The following is a 14,793-nucleotide window of genomic DNA, read 5'->3' as shown; positions in this document are numbered from 1 at the left end:
TGAATGCAGGACTTCCTTTGACTAATACCAGACAATAGAGCAGCTGCAGGAGAAAACCTGGGACTCTGGACCACATCCCTGGTCTCGATCAGCCTCTGCCAGCAGCTGGAAGAAGGTGCAGAGTGGCACAAGGAGTCTGGAGCCAGGATATCCGGATCCACCTATTTCCAGAGATGTGTCTCCTCATCACTGATAATGCAGACAACATGGAGAGCAGGTGGTGGTTGCAGGGGTGGATAATATAGATGGGAAAACGCTCCAGAAATTTTTAAGCTCTATACAAACAGCTTCCCTCATAGCTCAGTTGGTAAATCATCTGCCTGCAATGCAGGAGACCCAGGTTTGATGCCTGGGTCGGGAAGATCCCCTGGAGAAGGAAATGGCAACCCACTCCAATATTCTTGCCTGGAGAATCCCATGGACAGAGGAGCCTGACAGGCTACAGTCCACGGGACTACAAGAATCAGACATGACTTAGCGACTAAATCACCACCACCACACAAGCAACAATTTTTGTTATCTTTCCTAGTGACCAGCACCCACCCCAGAAAGGGTACTAGTTAACTCCAGGGCACTTATAGGAAACTATAGACAGGGCCATGGAACCAAGTGCCTAATTCTGCCTTTGAGATACTATAAAAAAATTATTATGAAACTTCATTTTAAAAAATATGTCTCATTCCTTTTAAGTGTTTAAGAGCCTAATTTGCTATAGCCCACAGCCTCCTTCATGCCAAGACTCTTCGACAGAAAAGAATGTGTCAACTGGGCCTAGTGTTTGTTGCTAGGCAACCATCTGGTACAAACGAATCACTGACAGTCTAGCCTGACCTCAGGAGGCTGGAGCAGCTATGCTCGATGCCCACTGACCCTGGGCTGGTCCCTTCCTCACTCTGGGCTCCAATTATTGCATCAATATCAGAGCAACTCCAGGGACCCCTCCACAGCCCAGGGAATGACCACAGTGGGGGTGAGGAGGGTGTCACAGTGACGATTACAGCCTCAAGGGTACCCTGTCTTGCAGCTAATGTGAGGGAGAGAGCTGAGAGTCTCCAAGGCCCTGATGAGGGCAGGGGGTGGGTTTCCTAGCACCTCACAAAAAGAGCTGGGGCCAAATACTATTTGTTTAATAATCTGGCACTATTAGTAACATGGCTCTTCTGAAGGCTCTTCTCTGAGAGCCTGAAAATGGAGCACTCTCTCAGCTCCTGCAACGCAGCTGAACTCCCAGCTCCTCTCGGGGGCCACCCAATGACCCTGCTTCATATGGTGGCCTGCACCACTCAGTACCTCCACTGCTCCCAAATCCTCCACCTCGCCCCTGTTTTCTTTCTCACCACAGTACTTACCACCTACCATACTATGTAACATATTTAACATGCTGATTTCCTATTTTTTGCCGTCTCTCCTCCAGAAGCCAAGATCCTCAAGGGCAGAAGTTGGATCTGGTTTGTTCACTGGTGCCTAGAATGGTACCTGGAACATTGGCAGTCAACAAATACTTGCAGAATACTGGAGTGAATGAATGGTGAATACAAATCCATTTTGGTGGCTTCCGCTCACTGCTCTCTCTGTGCCAGGCTCTGGGGTACTCCAGGGTAGTACCAGCATTATCTTCCTACTGCTCATGGGACCTCACAAGGCAAGTGCATTCATTACAGCTGTTTTATGAAAGAGGACACTGGAGTCCTAGAGGGACAGAGCTGAGCCTCAAACCTGTGTCTGCTCGACAGGGAAGTCTGCTCATAACCGTGACCTGGTCCTGTCAATTACGAAGCGACAGTAACGGGTGACGGCAGCTGCCGGCATCTTCTCATGTGCTGTCATGACCTCATCTGATCCTCACAGTGGTCCTGTGAGGCAGGGGTACTCCTGCCCCTCACTTATGGTAGACAGAATGGAAGCTTGGAGGATGGAGGCAACTGGTCCAAGGTCCCCCAGCCAGCACGGTCAAGGCCAGGTGGAGCCAGGTAGAGGGTGACCTTGGCTACACCCACCACTGTGTCTGCACCTCCACATTCTGAAGAGAGTAGGGCATTGCTTCCCCAGAGTGCCAGGGCAGTCCATAAGGAGGCTCGTGGGGAGCCAAGACCCCAGAAACCCAGCTGGAGGAATCTGAGGAAGGAGGAATCAGCTGCACAAGAGGTACAGCTCAGCACCCATAGGTGGGGCACACGTCCCCAACCATCCACTCCCAGGGCAGAGGCCTTGAGCAAGTCGCCTGACCTCCCTCACCTGCAACATGGATGAACGCCCCCAAGGCAGAGGTAAGAGCCTGCCCGTCAGGCGTGGAGGCACAGCAGGGACGGGAGGAGGCAGTTCCCTTTCCCATCTCGGCTATAATCACACCACCCAAAGCCTTTAAACGAGGGCAGTGGCCTTGAGTCAAGAAAAACACCCTGGGTGAGACCGGAGCCCTAACTCCTAACTGCAGCTCTGCCCAGGACCTGATGCTGAACTGCCACGTTCTGGCCAGAGGGCTCGCATACCAGAGGCCAGCTTGTTTTCTGCTCATGACCTCCTGGTAGTTGCCACTGACTCCATTCTACACAAGAGACACAGGGAGGCTAAGAGAGAGTTCCAAGCGTGTCCAGATCCCAGAGGCCCCACAAAGGCTGGAGCTGGGTGGGGTCACATCCCTGTGCTTTCCCACGGAACACCCCCCCCCCACCCTTTAAGTGTCACACAGCTTTTAACAGGTGAGTGACCTGTGACCAGCCTCCACTCCTCTCTGGCCCTCACTGTCCCCATCCGTGCAAAGGAAAGAGGTCTCCTGGCTTCAGGCAGGTTTTCTTAGACTTTACTTCTTTTTCCCTTCTGTTTTGGTGTCCTCTTCATTTTTGCCATCTCTCTGTTGTTACGTGGTTTTACAACATGTTTATTTCAGAGTTTTCTGACTGGACAGTGTATTTCTAATAAGCATTTCTCAAATTTGCAACATCTTTTGATTGATGGGTTTTCTTTTTTTTTTTAATGGGCCACTTGAATTTTTTTTAAGTTGAAGTGCAGTTGATTCACAATTTCATTGACGGGACTATTTGCGTATTCTCTGGATGGCATCAAACTCTGCAACACTTTCAAGTCTTTTTAGCCAGTTTGTCTGAAGACCTTTTCTTCCAATTTTTACCTTTCAGCCTTAAATGCTCACATGCTGCAGCCTGGCCTTACAGCTCGGGCTGTCTCAGGAGTGATGCAGAAATCAGACCCATTACTGACAGAGGGCACTGCGGCTGTGCAACTCTGCATTACATGCTGTGTTACACATGATGAATTAGGGGTTTTAAAACATGGTATGTTCTGTGGCAGATTGCTAAGGAGTGCTTAGACAGCTCTTTATATGCCAGAAAGATGGCAAAAAGAAAAAAGAAACAGGACACACTAATAGATGCTGAAAAAACACAACTTAAAAGTAGGCTGAATTTTCTGTGAATTAGTCTTTGGGGACTGGTCATTGGCAGCTGAGGTTAGGCACAGTGCCCTAAGAGCTGAGGTTGCCAAACCTGCCCCTACGCCTGTTTTTAGAATTAGAGTTTTCCTGGAACACGGCCCCACCCACCCTTGACATATCACGTAGGCTGCTTCTACTCTAGCAAAACTGAGGAGTTGCAACAGACTGTACAGCCCACAAAGCCTACAATATTTGTTTCTCTGGTCCTTCTCAGAAAAGTTTGCTGACCACTTTCTAGAAGGGTCCCAGAACCTCCTACACCAGAATCATCTGGTTAGGAGGGAGAGGTCTTGCTGTGCAGGAGTCCAGGCTCTTCCGAGAGCTACAGATCACTCTCTGGAGGGTGGGCCAGGCACCTGCATGCCACGTTTTAAGTTCCCCTGCCCCGCGGGCTGGACTATGATTTTTGCAGGCCCTTTCGTTTGGGCAACCCTTGGCTTTTACTGTTTAAACACAAATTGGGGTCCTCTGGGAAGCCACGGTGGGATGAGTGGGTAGGTTGGTGGTAGCACAGCCTGACCTGTCTTGGGCCTGACGGTGGTCAGCGGGTCCAGGTAGTCGGCCACGTCCCTGTGTTTGCGGTCAAGTGCCACCTCGAAGGCAGTCTTCTCTAGCACGCTGAGGTGGTCGGGGTTGGCCCCCTTCTCCACTAGCTGCTGAGCCATGCCAAGCTTCCCGATGAGCGCTGACAGCATCAGCGGGCTCCAGCCCACAGTCCGGGCCTCATGGTTGGGGTCTGCGCCCCACTCCATCAGCAGACGCACCACGGCCTCATGTCCATGCTGGATGGCAGCCATCAGGGCCGTGATGTCCAGCAGCTCATCCCCGCTGTCTCCCTCGCCTGAGGGTTTGTGATGGTCCACGAAGGCACCAGCTTCCAGGAGCAGCTTTACCACGCCCAGGTGTCCACCCCGAGAGGCCACGGTGAGCACACTGGCCCCCAGGCGGTTCTGGGCATTGACATCAGCCCCATGATCCAAAAGAAGATGTGCCACGCTCGCGTGCCCAAATCTGCCGGGAGACGGACAATTAGTGACGCAAGTCACCCGATGAGGAGAAAGCTCATGCAATCACTTACTTATAAATTAAGCTCATGCAATCACTTACTTATAAACTGTTCAGGGATTCCCTGGTAGCTCAGTCAATAAAGAATACTCCTGCAACGCAGGAGACCTGGGTTCTATCCCTGGACTGGAAAGATCCCCTGCAGGAGGGCATGGCAACCCACTCTAGTATTCTTGCCTGGAGAATCCCCATGGACAGAGAAGCCTGGCAGGCTGTAATACATGGGGTCGCAAAGAGTTGGACATGACTGAGTGACTGAGCATCCATTATTAAATTATTAATTATTGAATCATTAATTTTTAACGTTGTAATAGCTGCTTATAGTGAAAGGCCTTCCTCTGGTGCTAGGCACTGTGCTGGCCCTGTGTCTACACCAACACAAAGGCGAGACACTGCCCTGTCTAGTTTCGAATCCAGCTCTGCCATCCACTGCATATCCTGGACAAAGAACTTTAACTTCTTTGTGCCTTCACTTCCTCATCTCTAAAGTGGGGATATGACTGTGTCTACTAAAAGAGCTGTGGAGGATTAAATGAGTTAATATATATAAATATATAATATACATAAAGCACCTAGAACAGTGCTTGTCCAAAGGAAGCACTACATAAATGTCAGCTATTAGAATGGCAATCAGTTAAACATTTTTACATTACACAATGTGCCAAGGTCACCCAGCTGGTGAGCGACATCCACAGGGTCAGAAACCCAGTCTGTCTGAATCCTGCTGCCCCACACCTCGCTGCTTCCCACATGGCAGAGAGTTCATGTGATTCTGCTTCAGAGCTGGGTAAGCTGCCTCTCTGGCTGTGCTCTCACTCCCCAGGGGCAGGGCCCACGTCTGACTCACATCTACCCTCCCCAGCCCCAAACACACATGCACAGAAAGTCCACAGACCCCATGCCAAGAGGTGTGGCATAGCTGTGGTCAGCAGAGGCGGCCTGGGGCACCTCTCCCCAGAGGCCTGATGCCCTCTGCTGGCTGGAATGTCCCTTGCTGGCGGCTGAGAATCTGGTCTGGGCCAGACCCTCTCCAGGGAAACTTGAGCAACCTCCCCTACTGGGGAGACAGACAATGTACCCACCAACTCTGATACCAGGAAGAGGAAAACAGACAACTCCCAGTAAAATCTCTTCCTTCTTCTGCCACCAGAGGGCAGAAGAATTCTGTTTTGCAGCATTTGCAAACGCAAATACACTCTTTCTAGTGCGCTCTTTCTGGGCTCAGAGCTGGAAGGGCCCCCTACCCCTACCCACCCCCCCCACCAGGTTTTACAAGACGGTAATGTCAGCAAGAGGCCAGCATCTGTGCAGCAGCGTTTGAATGAATCCCTTGTGGCGCTTCCTCCTTTCCGGAAGCGGTTTTGTCTCTCATCTAAACCCAGGTTCCTCCCTCCTCCCTGTGGAGGCAGAGCCAAGGCTGAACAATGTTCTGAACTTACAAATACCTTCTGGGCCATGAACCTTAACAGCACTGGGTCACCCCACCTGCAGAGTGTGGAGGGAGCACTTGGTGAACTGGCTTCCCCAGCTGCAGAGGGGCCAGGCCCGTCCTTCCCCTTTTCCAAGAGTGGACAGAATCTGACAAAAAGGCAGAGAGCTATAACTGCAGCCTGTCTCCCTGCCCGTCCTTCATGATGATATTCTCCAAACCTAAATCTCATGGCTACTGCCCCACATTCCATTGCCCGGAAAGGACTGCCAACTTTGTCAACTTCATTTCTTCCCAAATCCCACGCTGTACTCCAGCTGTGCTCACCTACACTCGGCAATTATTCTCTGTCACGCCTCTGCCATCCTGCCTTTCTGACCCTCCTGTCCTTATTGACTAAGCACATCCTTTATCCTGCTGCAGGACTCAGTTCAGATCCCACGTCCTCTGAGTGGCTTCCCCCACATCAGCTCAGGTGTAACTCACCTGAAAACCCACCATCCCCTGTCTTTACCCTTACTGATGTGCCTGGGCCCTCCTTCTATAATTATGTCTTCCCATTAGACTGCACTCCAGCAGAGCTCAGGCAATTCTGTCAAATGAATGAGTGAATGAACACTTGGCATAACCAAAGAGGATGGTCAAAACAGGCAACAGAAATAGCTGAAGAATTGGTTAGATAACTATAAAAGATTACACTATTTAGTCATCAAGCATGAGATAAAAATCTAGCAGCAGATAACAAGATACTATCCTGTTTTTATCTATTGGATCTTAGTAAGCCCTGAGATAAACTGCTAATAATGTATTTCACAGATGAGGAATCTGAAGATTACAATGGAAAGCAATAATCCAGAATCTCTCAATTTGGAAGCGATTGAGTCAAAACTTGAACCTAGACCCTAAGATCTGAAACTCCAGTTCTTCTGGTATAACAAACTCACAGAGGAAGGAAAGGCCTAAATCTGAGCAGGATGCCTACACTCGGAATGCTTTCTGAATTCAGGAGTAGCCCAAGAGGCCACTGAGAATTAGGCTGAAAATATAAAAAATGATTCAATGAAGACTGAGATAATTTGAGGGATGCTAACTTTCTAACAGGTAATTACTGAAGATAGGGAAGCTTGGGGCTTTCTGAGTAGCTGTTACGATTATCAATTAATTTCAGCAATTAACACCTGTGTTGAAAGACCTGGCATATACTCCCACTCTCAGAGAGCCCTGGGTGGAGAGGCCAGCTCTGCCACGCTGGCAGGCAGAGAAGTGAAGGGCAGGAGAAGGAAAGTAAGGAAGTCGAGGGTAAAATTGGAGCCAAAATAAACACCACACAACCTGTCCCTTTAGTGTTAAGCAAATTTGGTGAGTGGCTTCCTTGTTGCCAATACCAAGAGGAAAACAGTGAGTTAAGGGACTCATAGCTGGGAGCACAGGCTCTGGAGCACCTGCCTAGGTGTGAATCTGACTCTATCCCTTCACAGCTGTGTGGTCTTGGACAAGTGAACTAACTTCTCTGAGCCTCAATTCTTTATCTGTAAAATGGGGAAGACAGCAGTAGTATTTCCTCAGATTTTGCATAGACTGAATGAACTAACTAATTTGCAGCACTTAGCACAGAGCTTGACACAAAATAAGTACTCAATAAAGGTTGTTTTAAGAACAGGAAAAAAAAAAAACAACAAGAATGACACCATCTCTGATGCTGAAACATTCAGAAGAGACCCAACTGCAGTCCAGGCACAGGGTCTCTGGTGGTCCTGATCCAGTGATGAGCTCTGGAACACAGAGAGCTGTGACAATAAATAGATGCTCACTTCGTTGAAAGTGGTGGCTGCCGGAAGCACCATTGCTGAGGCACATCTGCTGTCACGGAGGCAAAACACAAGACTGGAATGTGTCAGCACGCAGCCATGTGCTTGGCCATCCCGATCAAGGGAGCCACTGCAGGACACACACAACCAGACAGTCATTTCAGAAAGATCTGGAAGCTCTACAGAGGAGGGATTACAGCAGGCACACTTGGAAGAAGAGACAGCAGTAGGAAGCCACTTATAAATGTGTGCCCTGGACTAAGACAGAGGGGAAAGGGAGACAGGATGGCACAGACAGGTACTGGAATGAGGACTTACCTGGAGTTTTAAAGCCTGGAAGAGTGGATGGGGCCACGAAAAGAGACAGGGAACCTCAGAAGTAAGGTCCATAGCCCAAAAGACATTATGGGCACCCCCAGAGAGTGCTGGGCAAGAAATCAGGTGTCTTAAGACAAAGGGTCCCTGACTGATAGATGCATAACACACTGCATTACCCATGCGAATGGGCAGCCGAGTGTTACGGCTGGGAGGCGCTCCCTAGGTGATTACAGACTGAAATAAATGCCTGAGGGCTAAGGTATGGTTAAGCAAAGCACAGTACTGCCCGTGGATGATATATCACAAAGCAGTTGAAAATGACATATTTGAAAATAATGCACAATAAAAATTTTCCTGCAATACAAATTAGATTGGAACAACCGTGTGACACTTGGAAATGAACTCAGAAATAAAATATAACTGGGTCATAATGAGAAGATTATGGGTAAGAATGTTGTGATTTCAATGCCTTTGAGAAAATCAAATGGCTCATACATATGGAAAGATGTTTTACTTCACTCAGTTTAACAAGTACAAATCACAGCCACACTGAAATATTTTTCATTCATCAGACGCAAAAATCCAAAAGTTTAATAATATACTCTGTTGGAGAGATTGTAGAAAAACAGGCACTCATAGACACTGTTTCAGGGAGGGTAAACTGGTACCACTACTGTGTCAGCAGAGTAATGGGCTCCCCAAAGTTGTCCAGATCCTAATTCCCAGAACCTGTTAAATTCTCTGGGAAAGGGGAAATTAATCAGCTGACCTTGAGATGGGGAGATTATTATCCAGATGAGCTCAATGGAATCACAAGTGATCTTTAAAAGCAGAAGAGGGAGATAGAGGAGTTAGAAAATGTGATGACGAAGCAGGAGTCAGAGTGATGTGGTTGCTGCTAGCTTTGTAATAAGTTCCTACAGCAGCCATTGGAAAGTTAATACACCTGCATGGACAGCAATCTGGCAATATCCATCAAAATTACCTAATAGCTCAGCTGGTAAAGAATCAACCTGCAATGCAGGAGACCCCGGTTCGATTCCTGGGTCAGGAAGATCCTCTGGAGAAGGGATAGGCTACCCATTCCAGTATTCCTGTGCTTCCCTGGTGGCTCATCCAGTAAAGAATCTGCCTGCAATGCGGGAGACCTGGTTCGATCCCTAGGTTTGGAAGATTCCCTGAAGAAAAGAATGGCTACCCACTCCAGTATTCCGGTCTAGAGAATTCCACAGACTGTGTAGTCCATGGGGTCGCAAAGAGTCAGACAGGACTGAGCGACATTCACTTTCACTTTCATCAAACTTACAAATGACCTCTGTTCCTTCCTTGGGAAATTTCTCCAAGAAACTGGGTAGGATCTAAGTAGATGGCTGATAGGAGTGAGACCTCACAGTATATCTGAGATTCTTCTTTAAAAAAAAAATTATTTATTTATTTGGCTGCACGGGGCCTTAGTTGCGGCACGCAGGATCTTTAGTTGTGGCATGTGGGAAGTGTCTCACTGACCAAGGATTGAACCTGGGCCTCCCACTGGCCCACCAGGGAAGTCCCCCCAGAGTTTCTTTATACCAGAATTTCAAGTCTGGTTCATCCTATTTCCTGAATACATCTCAAACTCATTTCTTTGATCTCCCAGGTCCATCTCTGCTCTGGTCCAGGCCACCATCACCTCTTTCTGTGTTGCTGCAATCCCTTCCTAACCAGACGTTCTGATTCTAGCTCACTCCTCCAAGCCATCCTCAAACTGCAGTAAAAGTGATCTTTCCAAACATAAATCTCATTCTGTCACTTGCTCTGCCTAGAACACTCCATTACTCCCCAGTGCCCTTACGAACTGTCACTTTTCCCAGCCTTGCCACCAGGCATCTGCCTCTTTCTCTCCAGAGAAGACTCATCTCCCACTACTCCCAACCCCTTCCAGCCACAACACTGTTCTAGCAGTCCTACGAATGCATTTCACTTTAGCTTCCAAACCTTTGCACCTATCACCCATCTTTCACTCCCTCTATCCAGGTCAACACTTAGGTATCCTTAGGTCTCGACAATATACACCTCATCCTTACCTGAAACCTTCCCTCACTTCCTGAAACTAAGTCGGCTCTCCAAGAGCTCCCTCAGATTGTCCCCCGTGAAGTCTGTTCCTTGGCCTGGCCCGCCCACTGGCATACTGCTTCCGTGGGGACTTTATCTGAGTACCGCAGCATCCCCAACACCAAGCCAGAGTGGGTAGGTAGGTTCTTTGGGAAACCCTTGCTGCAATGAACATCACTGAGCTTCTAAGTCGCTAAGATTCTATTTGCTGTCTCCAGATTCTGTGTTTGAAAGGCCGATGCTTTTCGGATTCTAATTTTACGTTATTAAAAAGCGCGTCCGCTTCTAGCTCGTATCCCTAGCTGCTCAAAGTTTCAACTCTCTCGAACCAGTACTTCACTCTTAACCTCCCGGAGCGTCTGCTGGAGGCCGCCGGGCAGGTTCGACCGCCTGAGCCCACCCGCGCCCAGGGGGTCATTAGACACCACCCAGGCTCCATGGCACCCCCGACCCCCTCACCTGGCCGCCTGCATGAGTGCGCTCCAGCCGTAGTGGTTGCGGCTGTTGACCGAGGCGCCGCGTCGCAGCAGGAAGCGCACCAGCGGCTCGTGGCCCCCGGCCGCCGCGAACTGCAGCGCCGTGTTGCCCGCCTCGTCCGAGCAGTCCACGGGCACCGGCGCTCCGGCCGCCGCCCCGGGCCCGGCCGCCTCGGGCCCCGCCGGCTCCGCGCCCGCCTCGGGCTCCAAGCCGCGCTCCGCGGGTTCCGCAGCCCCCGGCTCCAGCAGCCGCCGCGCAGTCTCCGTGTCGCCCTGATCACAGGCGCGCAGCAGCAGCTGGAAGGCCGGGGGCAACCCGCCCTCACCCATCGCGGCCCGCGGCCCGGGTCTGTCTGCCGGGCGAGCCGCGCCAGCTCCGCCCCCGGATACCGCACGCCGGCGCCCACTTCCGCCGGCCCGCGCGCCTACTGTGTGCCGACCGTGCGCGGAGCGCCGGGGCGCGCGCCTACTGTGTGCCCGGCGCGCGCCCGGGGCGAGAGCGCGCCTCAATAGCCAGCACCGGGGGCGGGGAACCGGGCGGGGGTGGACCGCGGGTTCCGGGAAGCTCCAGGCAGCGTCCGCCGCCGAGCTTGCGAGTTCGGCTTTGAGTTTTCGGCGCCCGCTTGGGGTCCTCCTCGCAGCTCCAGAGACTTCCTGCCCCGTACGGAGGTCGGAGCGGCCTCTCCAGCCCTCCTCACGCTGCGAGCTCCCGACCATTGGGCCGAGGTCTGAGACCACAGCCTCATAGGCCTGTGGCACGCGCCGCTGACCCTCGGCACCCGGCACTAACGCGGCGCCTCCTAAATGGTCGTTGACTGAGTTAAGGTACAGTTGGGTCCACTCTGTCTTCCCACAATGTCCTGCCCGGCCATCAGTGCCGTTCTTGTCTGGGACAGGCGTTAGCGTTACAAGCACCTCCTATACCTTCGTGTCTCTTCATCAGTGGTTCTTGAAGCACCACCATCTGCGACATTTTACAAATGCAAGTTTTCTCATCTTACCCAGACCTACTGAATCGGAAACCGAATATGGAGTCCTGTCACTTGTATCTTAAGCCCTCTAGGTGATTCTAAAGCACGTTAAAGTTTGAGACTCACTGTTTGATCCTCAACAGCAATGCTGTCGGCCACGGGGAAGGGCCCAGACTATCACCTCCAATTTACGGCGTAACTAAGGCTGATATGAACAGCCCACTCATTGGAAAAGACCCTGATGCTGGGAAAGATTGAAGACAGAAGGAGAAGAGGGCAACAGAGGATGAGATGGTTGGATGGCATCAAGGACTCAATGGACATGAACTTGGACAAACTCTGGAGATAGTAAGGGACATGGAGGACTGGCCTGGTATAGTCCTTGGGGTCACAAAGAGTTGGACACAACTTAGCAACTGTACAACAACTAAGGCTTGAAGACATTTTGTCTGGCTAAAGGCCACACAACTGTCATGCTGGAAAGCTGTGACTGGGACCCAGGTTTTCTGACATCTAGTCCAGTTCTCTATCTCAAGAAGTATTTATTGAGTGCCTACTATGTGCCAGGCACTGTTTTAGGTGCTGGAGAAACTGCAGGGAATGGAAAATAAAATTCCCTGCCATTCTGGGCCTGACAGTGGAAAGAGACAGGCACAAGCAAGTAAGTAACTTGTATGTTAAATTATTATGTGTTTTTAAACAAGAAACAGAACATAACAAAATCCAAGTAAATGGACTAAAGGCTGGGATGTCGTTTTATAATAGATTGGGTAGAAAAGAAATCACTGAAAAGGTGACATTTTCACAGAGACCTGAAGGAACTGAGTGATCAAGTAACGCTGATATGTGGAGAGAGTGCAATCCAGGCAGAGGGAAAGACAAAGTTTCTAATAAGAGCAGCCCGGCCAGCAAATTGCTTTACGCTACGTTCCCATTCATCACAATAACAGAGGTTAACATTCTGATCTGGGGTAATTGGTTTCCATAAACTGTGAGATGTGGCCCCAAAGTCTAGCAAAAAGCTAGATGTTGAGTAGGTGTTTAGTACATTATTGTTAAAAGGACTATGTTGTGTATGTAGAATTATAATACAGAACAAAACTGGATGAGGGCGTGAGGAAGGAATAAGGGTCGTGGCTTTGGCAGATCAAAAGAAGGTGGTAATGCCCTTAGGGTCTGGGCCTGTGGGCTGGAAGAGAGTCTTTTAGGTGAAGAGTAAAATGAGGGGACGTCTTGAAAGTACACGGGGCTCGGGTTACAAAATGCTTCAGTACCAGGGATTTATTCTGTGAGTAATGGATAATCATGGAACATGTTTGAGCAGGTGAGTTAACAGGGGCAGAGCCAATCACTTTGGCAGTTTTGGAGGTGGTACAGTGATATCTCAGAGATAATGTGGGTTTAGTGCCAAGCTGTTGCAGAAAGGTGGGTTGTGTGACTTTTGGTTTCCCAGTGCATATCAAAGTTATGTTTACACTGTACTGTAGTAAGTGTGCCATAGTCTGAAAACACAATGTAAATACCTTAATTTAAAAATATTTTATTGCGAAAAGTACTAAGCATCATCTATGCCCTCAGTGAGTTGTAATCTTTTTGCAATAGTTAACATCAAAAATCACTGATCACAGATGACCATAACAGATGAAATCATAATGAAAAAGTTGGAAATACTGCAAGAATTACCAAAATGTGACAGTGATACAAAGTAGGCAAATACTGGTGGGAAAATGGTGCTCATAGACTTGCTCCATGCTGGGTTGCCACAAACCTTCACTCTATAAAAGATGCCACATCTGGGAAGCACGATAAAGGAAAGCAAAATAAAACAAGGTGTGAGTGTACACAGTCACTCATTTCCAGATTTGGCTTCATTCACCAATACAGATGAGAACAACTTCCTTCTCAATGTCTAATGAAGACTTGGTTCCTTGAAAATCCCGAGCAACTGCTTCCTTGTATTATTCTATTTATTAAGGTGTCTTTTCTTATACTTTACTAACTAGTTGTTTATAGAAGTAAGATACATGGTACAAAAAAGAAAATTCCAACAGTACAAAAGCGAAAGCAAAAGCTTCTTTCCCTTTTCCACTTTCCCAGTCCTACTTCCTGCAGGTAACCAATATTCACATTTATTTTATCTTTACAAAGACATTTCGTATGTATTCTAACATGCACACCTATTTATAGGCATTAATCAAGCTTCTTGATTGCAAGTAGCAGAAATTAACTCTCTGGATAATTTAAGAAGAAAGGGGATTTAATATGAGGTTTTGTTCATAGTTCACAGGTCCCACAAGGGGCAGAGAACCAGCCCAAAGGCTCCACAACCAAGAACAGTGCCCCAAATCATGTCAAGCTGCATCTTACACCAGGATGGAGTCTGCACAGGCCCTTTTTGGTGTCACTGTCTTCAGAGTCCGAGCCAGAGATGGGAGCATCTGAGTGGCCTGACCAGGTTGTGTGTTTTGCCTTGCAGAACGGGAGCTGGGAAAGTGCATTTCTGGCATTTTCAGCATGCATAATGGGAGGTAGGCTCCACTGTGGGTGCCCCAGAAGGTAGGGTACCTGGATAGGAAAGGGTTTTGATGCTGGGCAGCCAAGAAGGATAACAAAGGTCTACTACAAATATTCCCTCTAGGGTAGATCTCTGTTGTTTATACCTGTCTTGCCTCTCCTACTCAGGAAAGAGACACCTTCTTTTTGGGGGGAGCTTCCTTCCTCCACTCTCAGTCTGAGTAGTTTAGTGATTACTGTATGTCCAAGCCCATTCCAATTCCTTCAGCCCAGGATTTCTTGTCAAAGCAGATGGGAAGAAGACCCTCTCTGCCGAGGTCCTCAGCTGTCATAAGTAGGCTGGGGCTTGCTCTGTCCCCAATTAAAGATGTCTTGCCTGAGAGTGAAGCCACTATACAGAAAAGCAGAGACAAGTGATAGAAAAAGATGGAGCCAGAACTGCTCCCCATCTCCCAATTCTTTTCAGTTAGGTTTGTCTTGAGCAGGGTGGTGGTTACTTGCAATCCAAGCCTTAACAAATGAATTTTTTTTAACTTTTTAAAGCAATGGGTTCCTACTATGCATGCTATTTTGAACATCCCCCCCACCCTTTTTTTCACTGAACTAGTGGCTTAGGCATCTTTTCGTGTGAATATAGATCTGTTGCATCCTTTTTAACGGTTACATATAACAC

The 14,793-nt window shown here is 49.0% G+C and overlaps 2 protein-coding genes across 8 annotated transcripts in view; one reads left to right on the top strand and one right to left on the bottom strand.

Moving 5' to 3' along the window:
* ANKS6 (ankyrin repeat and sterile alpha motif domain containing 6) overlaps positions 1-11,076 on the bottom strand; it is a 51,316-nt gene extending 40,240 nt beyond the window's left edge. For 5 of the 6 annotated variants that reach the window (XM_069576081.1, XM_069576082.1, XM_069576084.1 and 2 more), the window contains exons 1-2: positions 10,619-11,023; positions 3,969-4,459 (exon numbers count right to left, since the gene is read on the bottom strand). In XM_069576081.1, coding sequence (XP_069432182.1) covers positions 3,969-4,459; positions 10,619-10,965 — 838 coding nt within the window. In that variant the 5' untranslated portion in view covers positions 10,966-11,023. Of the gene's footprint in view, positions 1-3,968; positions 4,460-10,618 lie in introns of all 6 variants that reach the window. The other variant, XM_069576083.1, reaches the window with a different exon arrangement.
* Positions 11,050-14,793, top strand: part of GALNT12 (polypeptide N-acetylgalactosaminyltransferase 12) — a 48,900-nt gene continuing 45,156 nt past the window's right edge. Inside the window, exons 1-2 of one of the 2 annotated variants that reach the window (XM_069576088.1) lie at positions 11,050-12,267; positions 13,887-14,061. In XM_069576088.1, the coding sequence (XP_069432189.1) occupies positions 12,207-12,267; positions 13,887-14,061 (236 nt within the window). In that variant the 5' untranslated portion in view covers positions 11,050-12,206. The remainder of the gene's footprint in view (positions 12,268-13,886; positions 14,062-14,793) is intronic. The other variant, XM_069576090.1, reaches the window with a different exon arrangement.

This window comes from Ovis canadensis, chromosome 2, assembly GCF_042477335.2.
Source record: "Ovis canadensis isolate MfBH-ARS-UI-01 breed Bighorn chromosome 2, ARS-UI_OviCan_v2, whole genome shotgun sequence".
NCBI lineage: Eukaryota > Metazoa > Chordata > Mammalia > Artiodactyla > Bovidae > Ovis > Ovis canadensis.
Note: the sequence above shows the minus strand (reverse complement) of the source record. Positions and strands in the feature narration are given on the sequence as shown.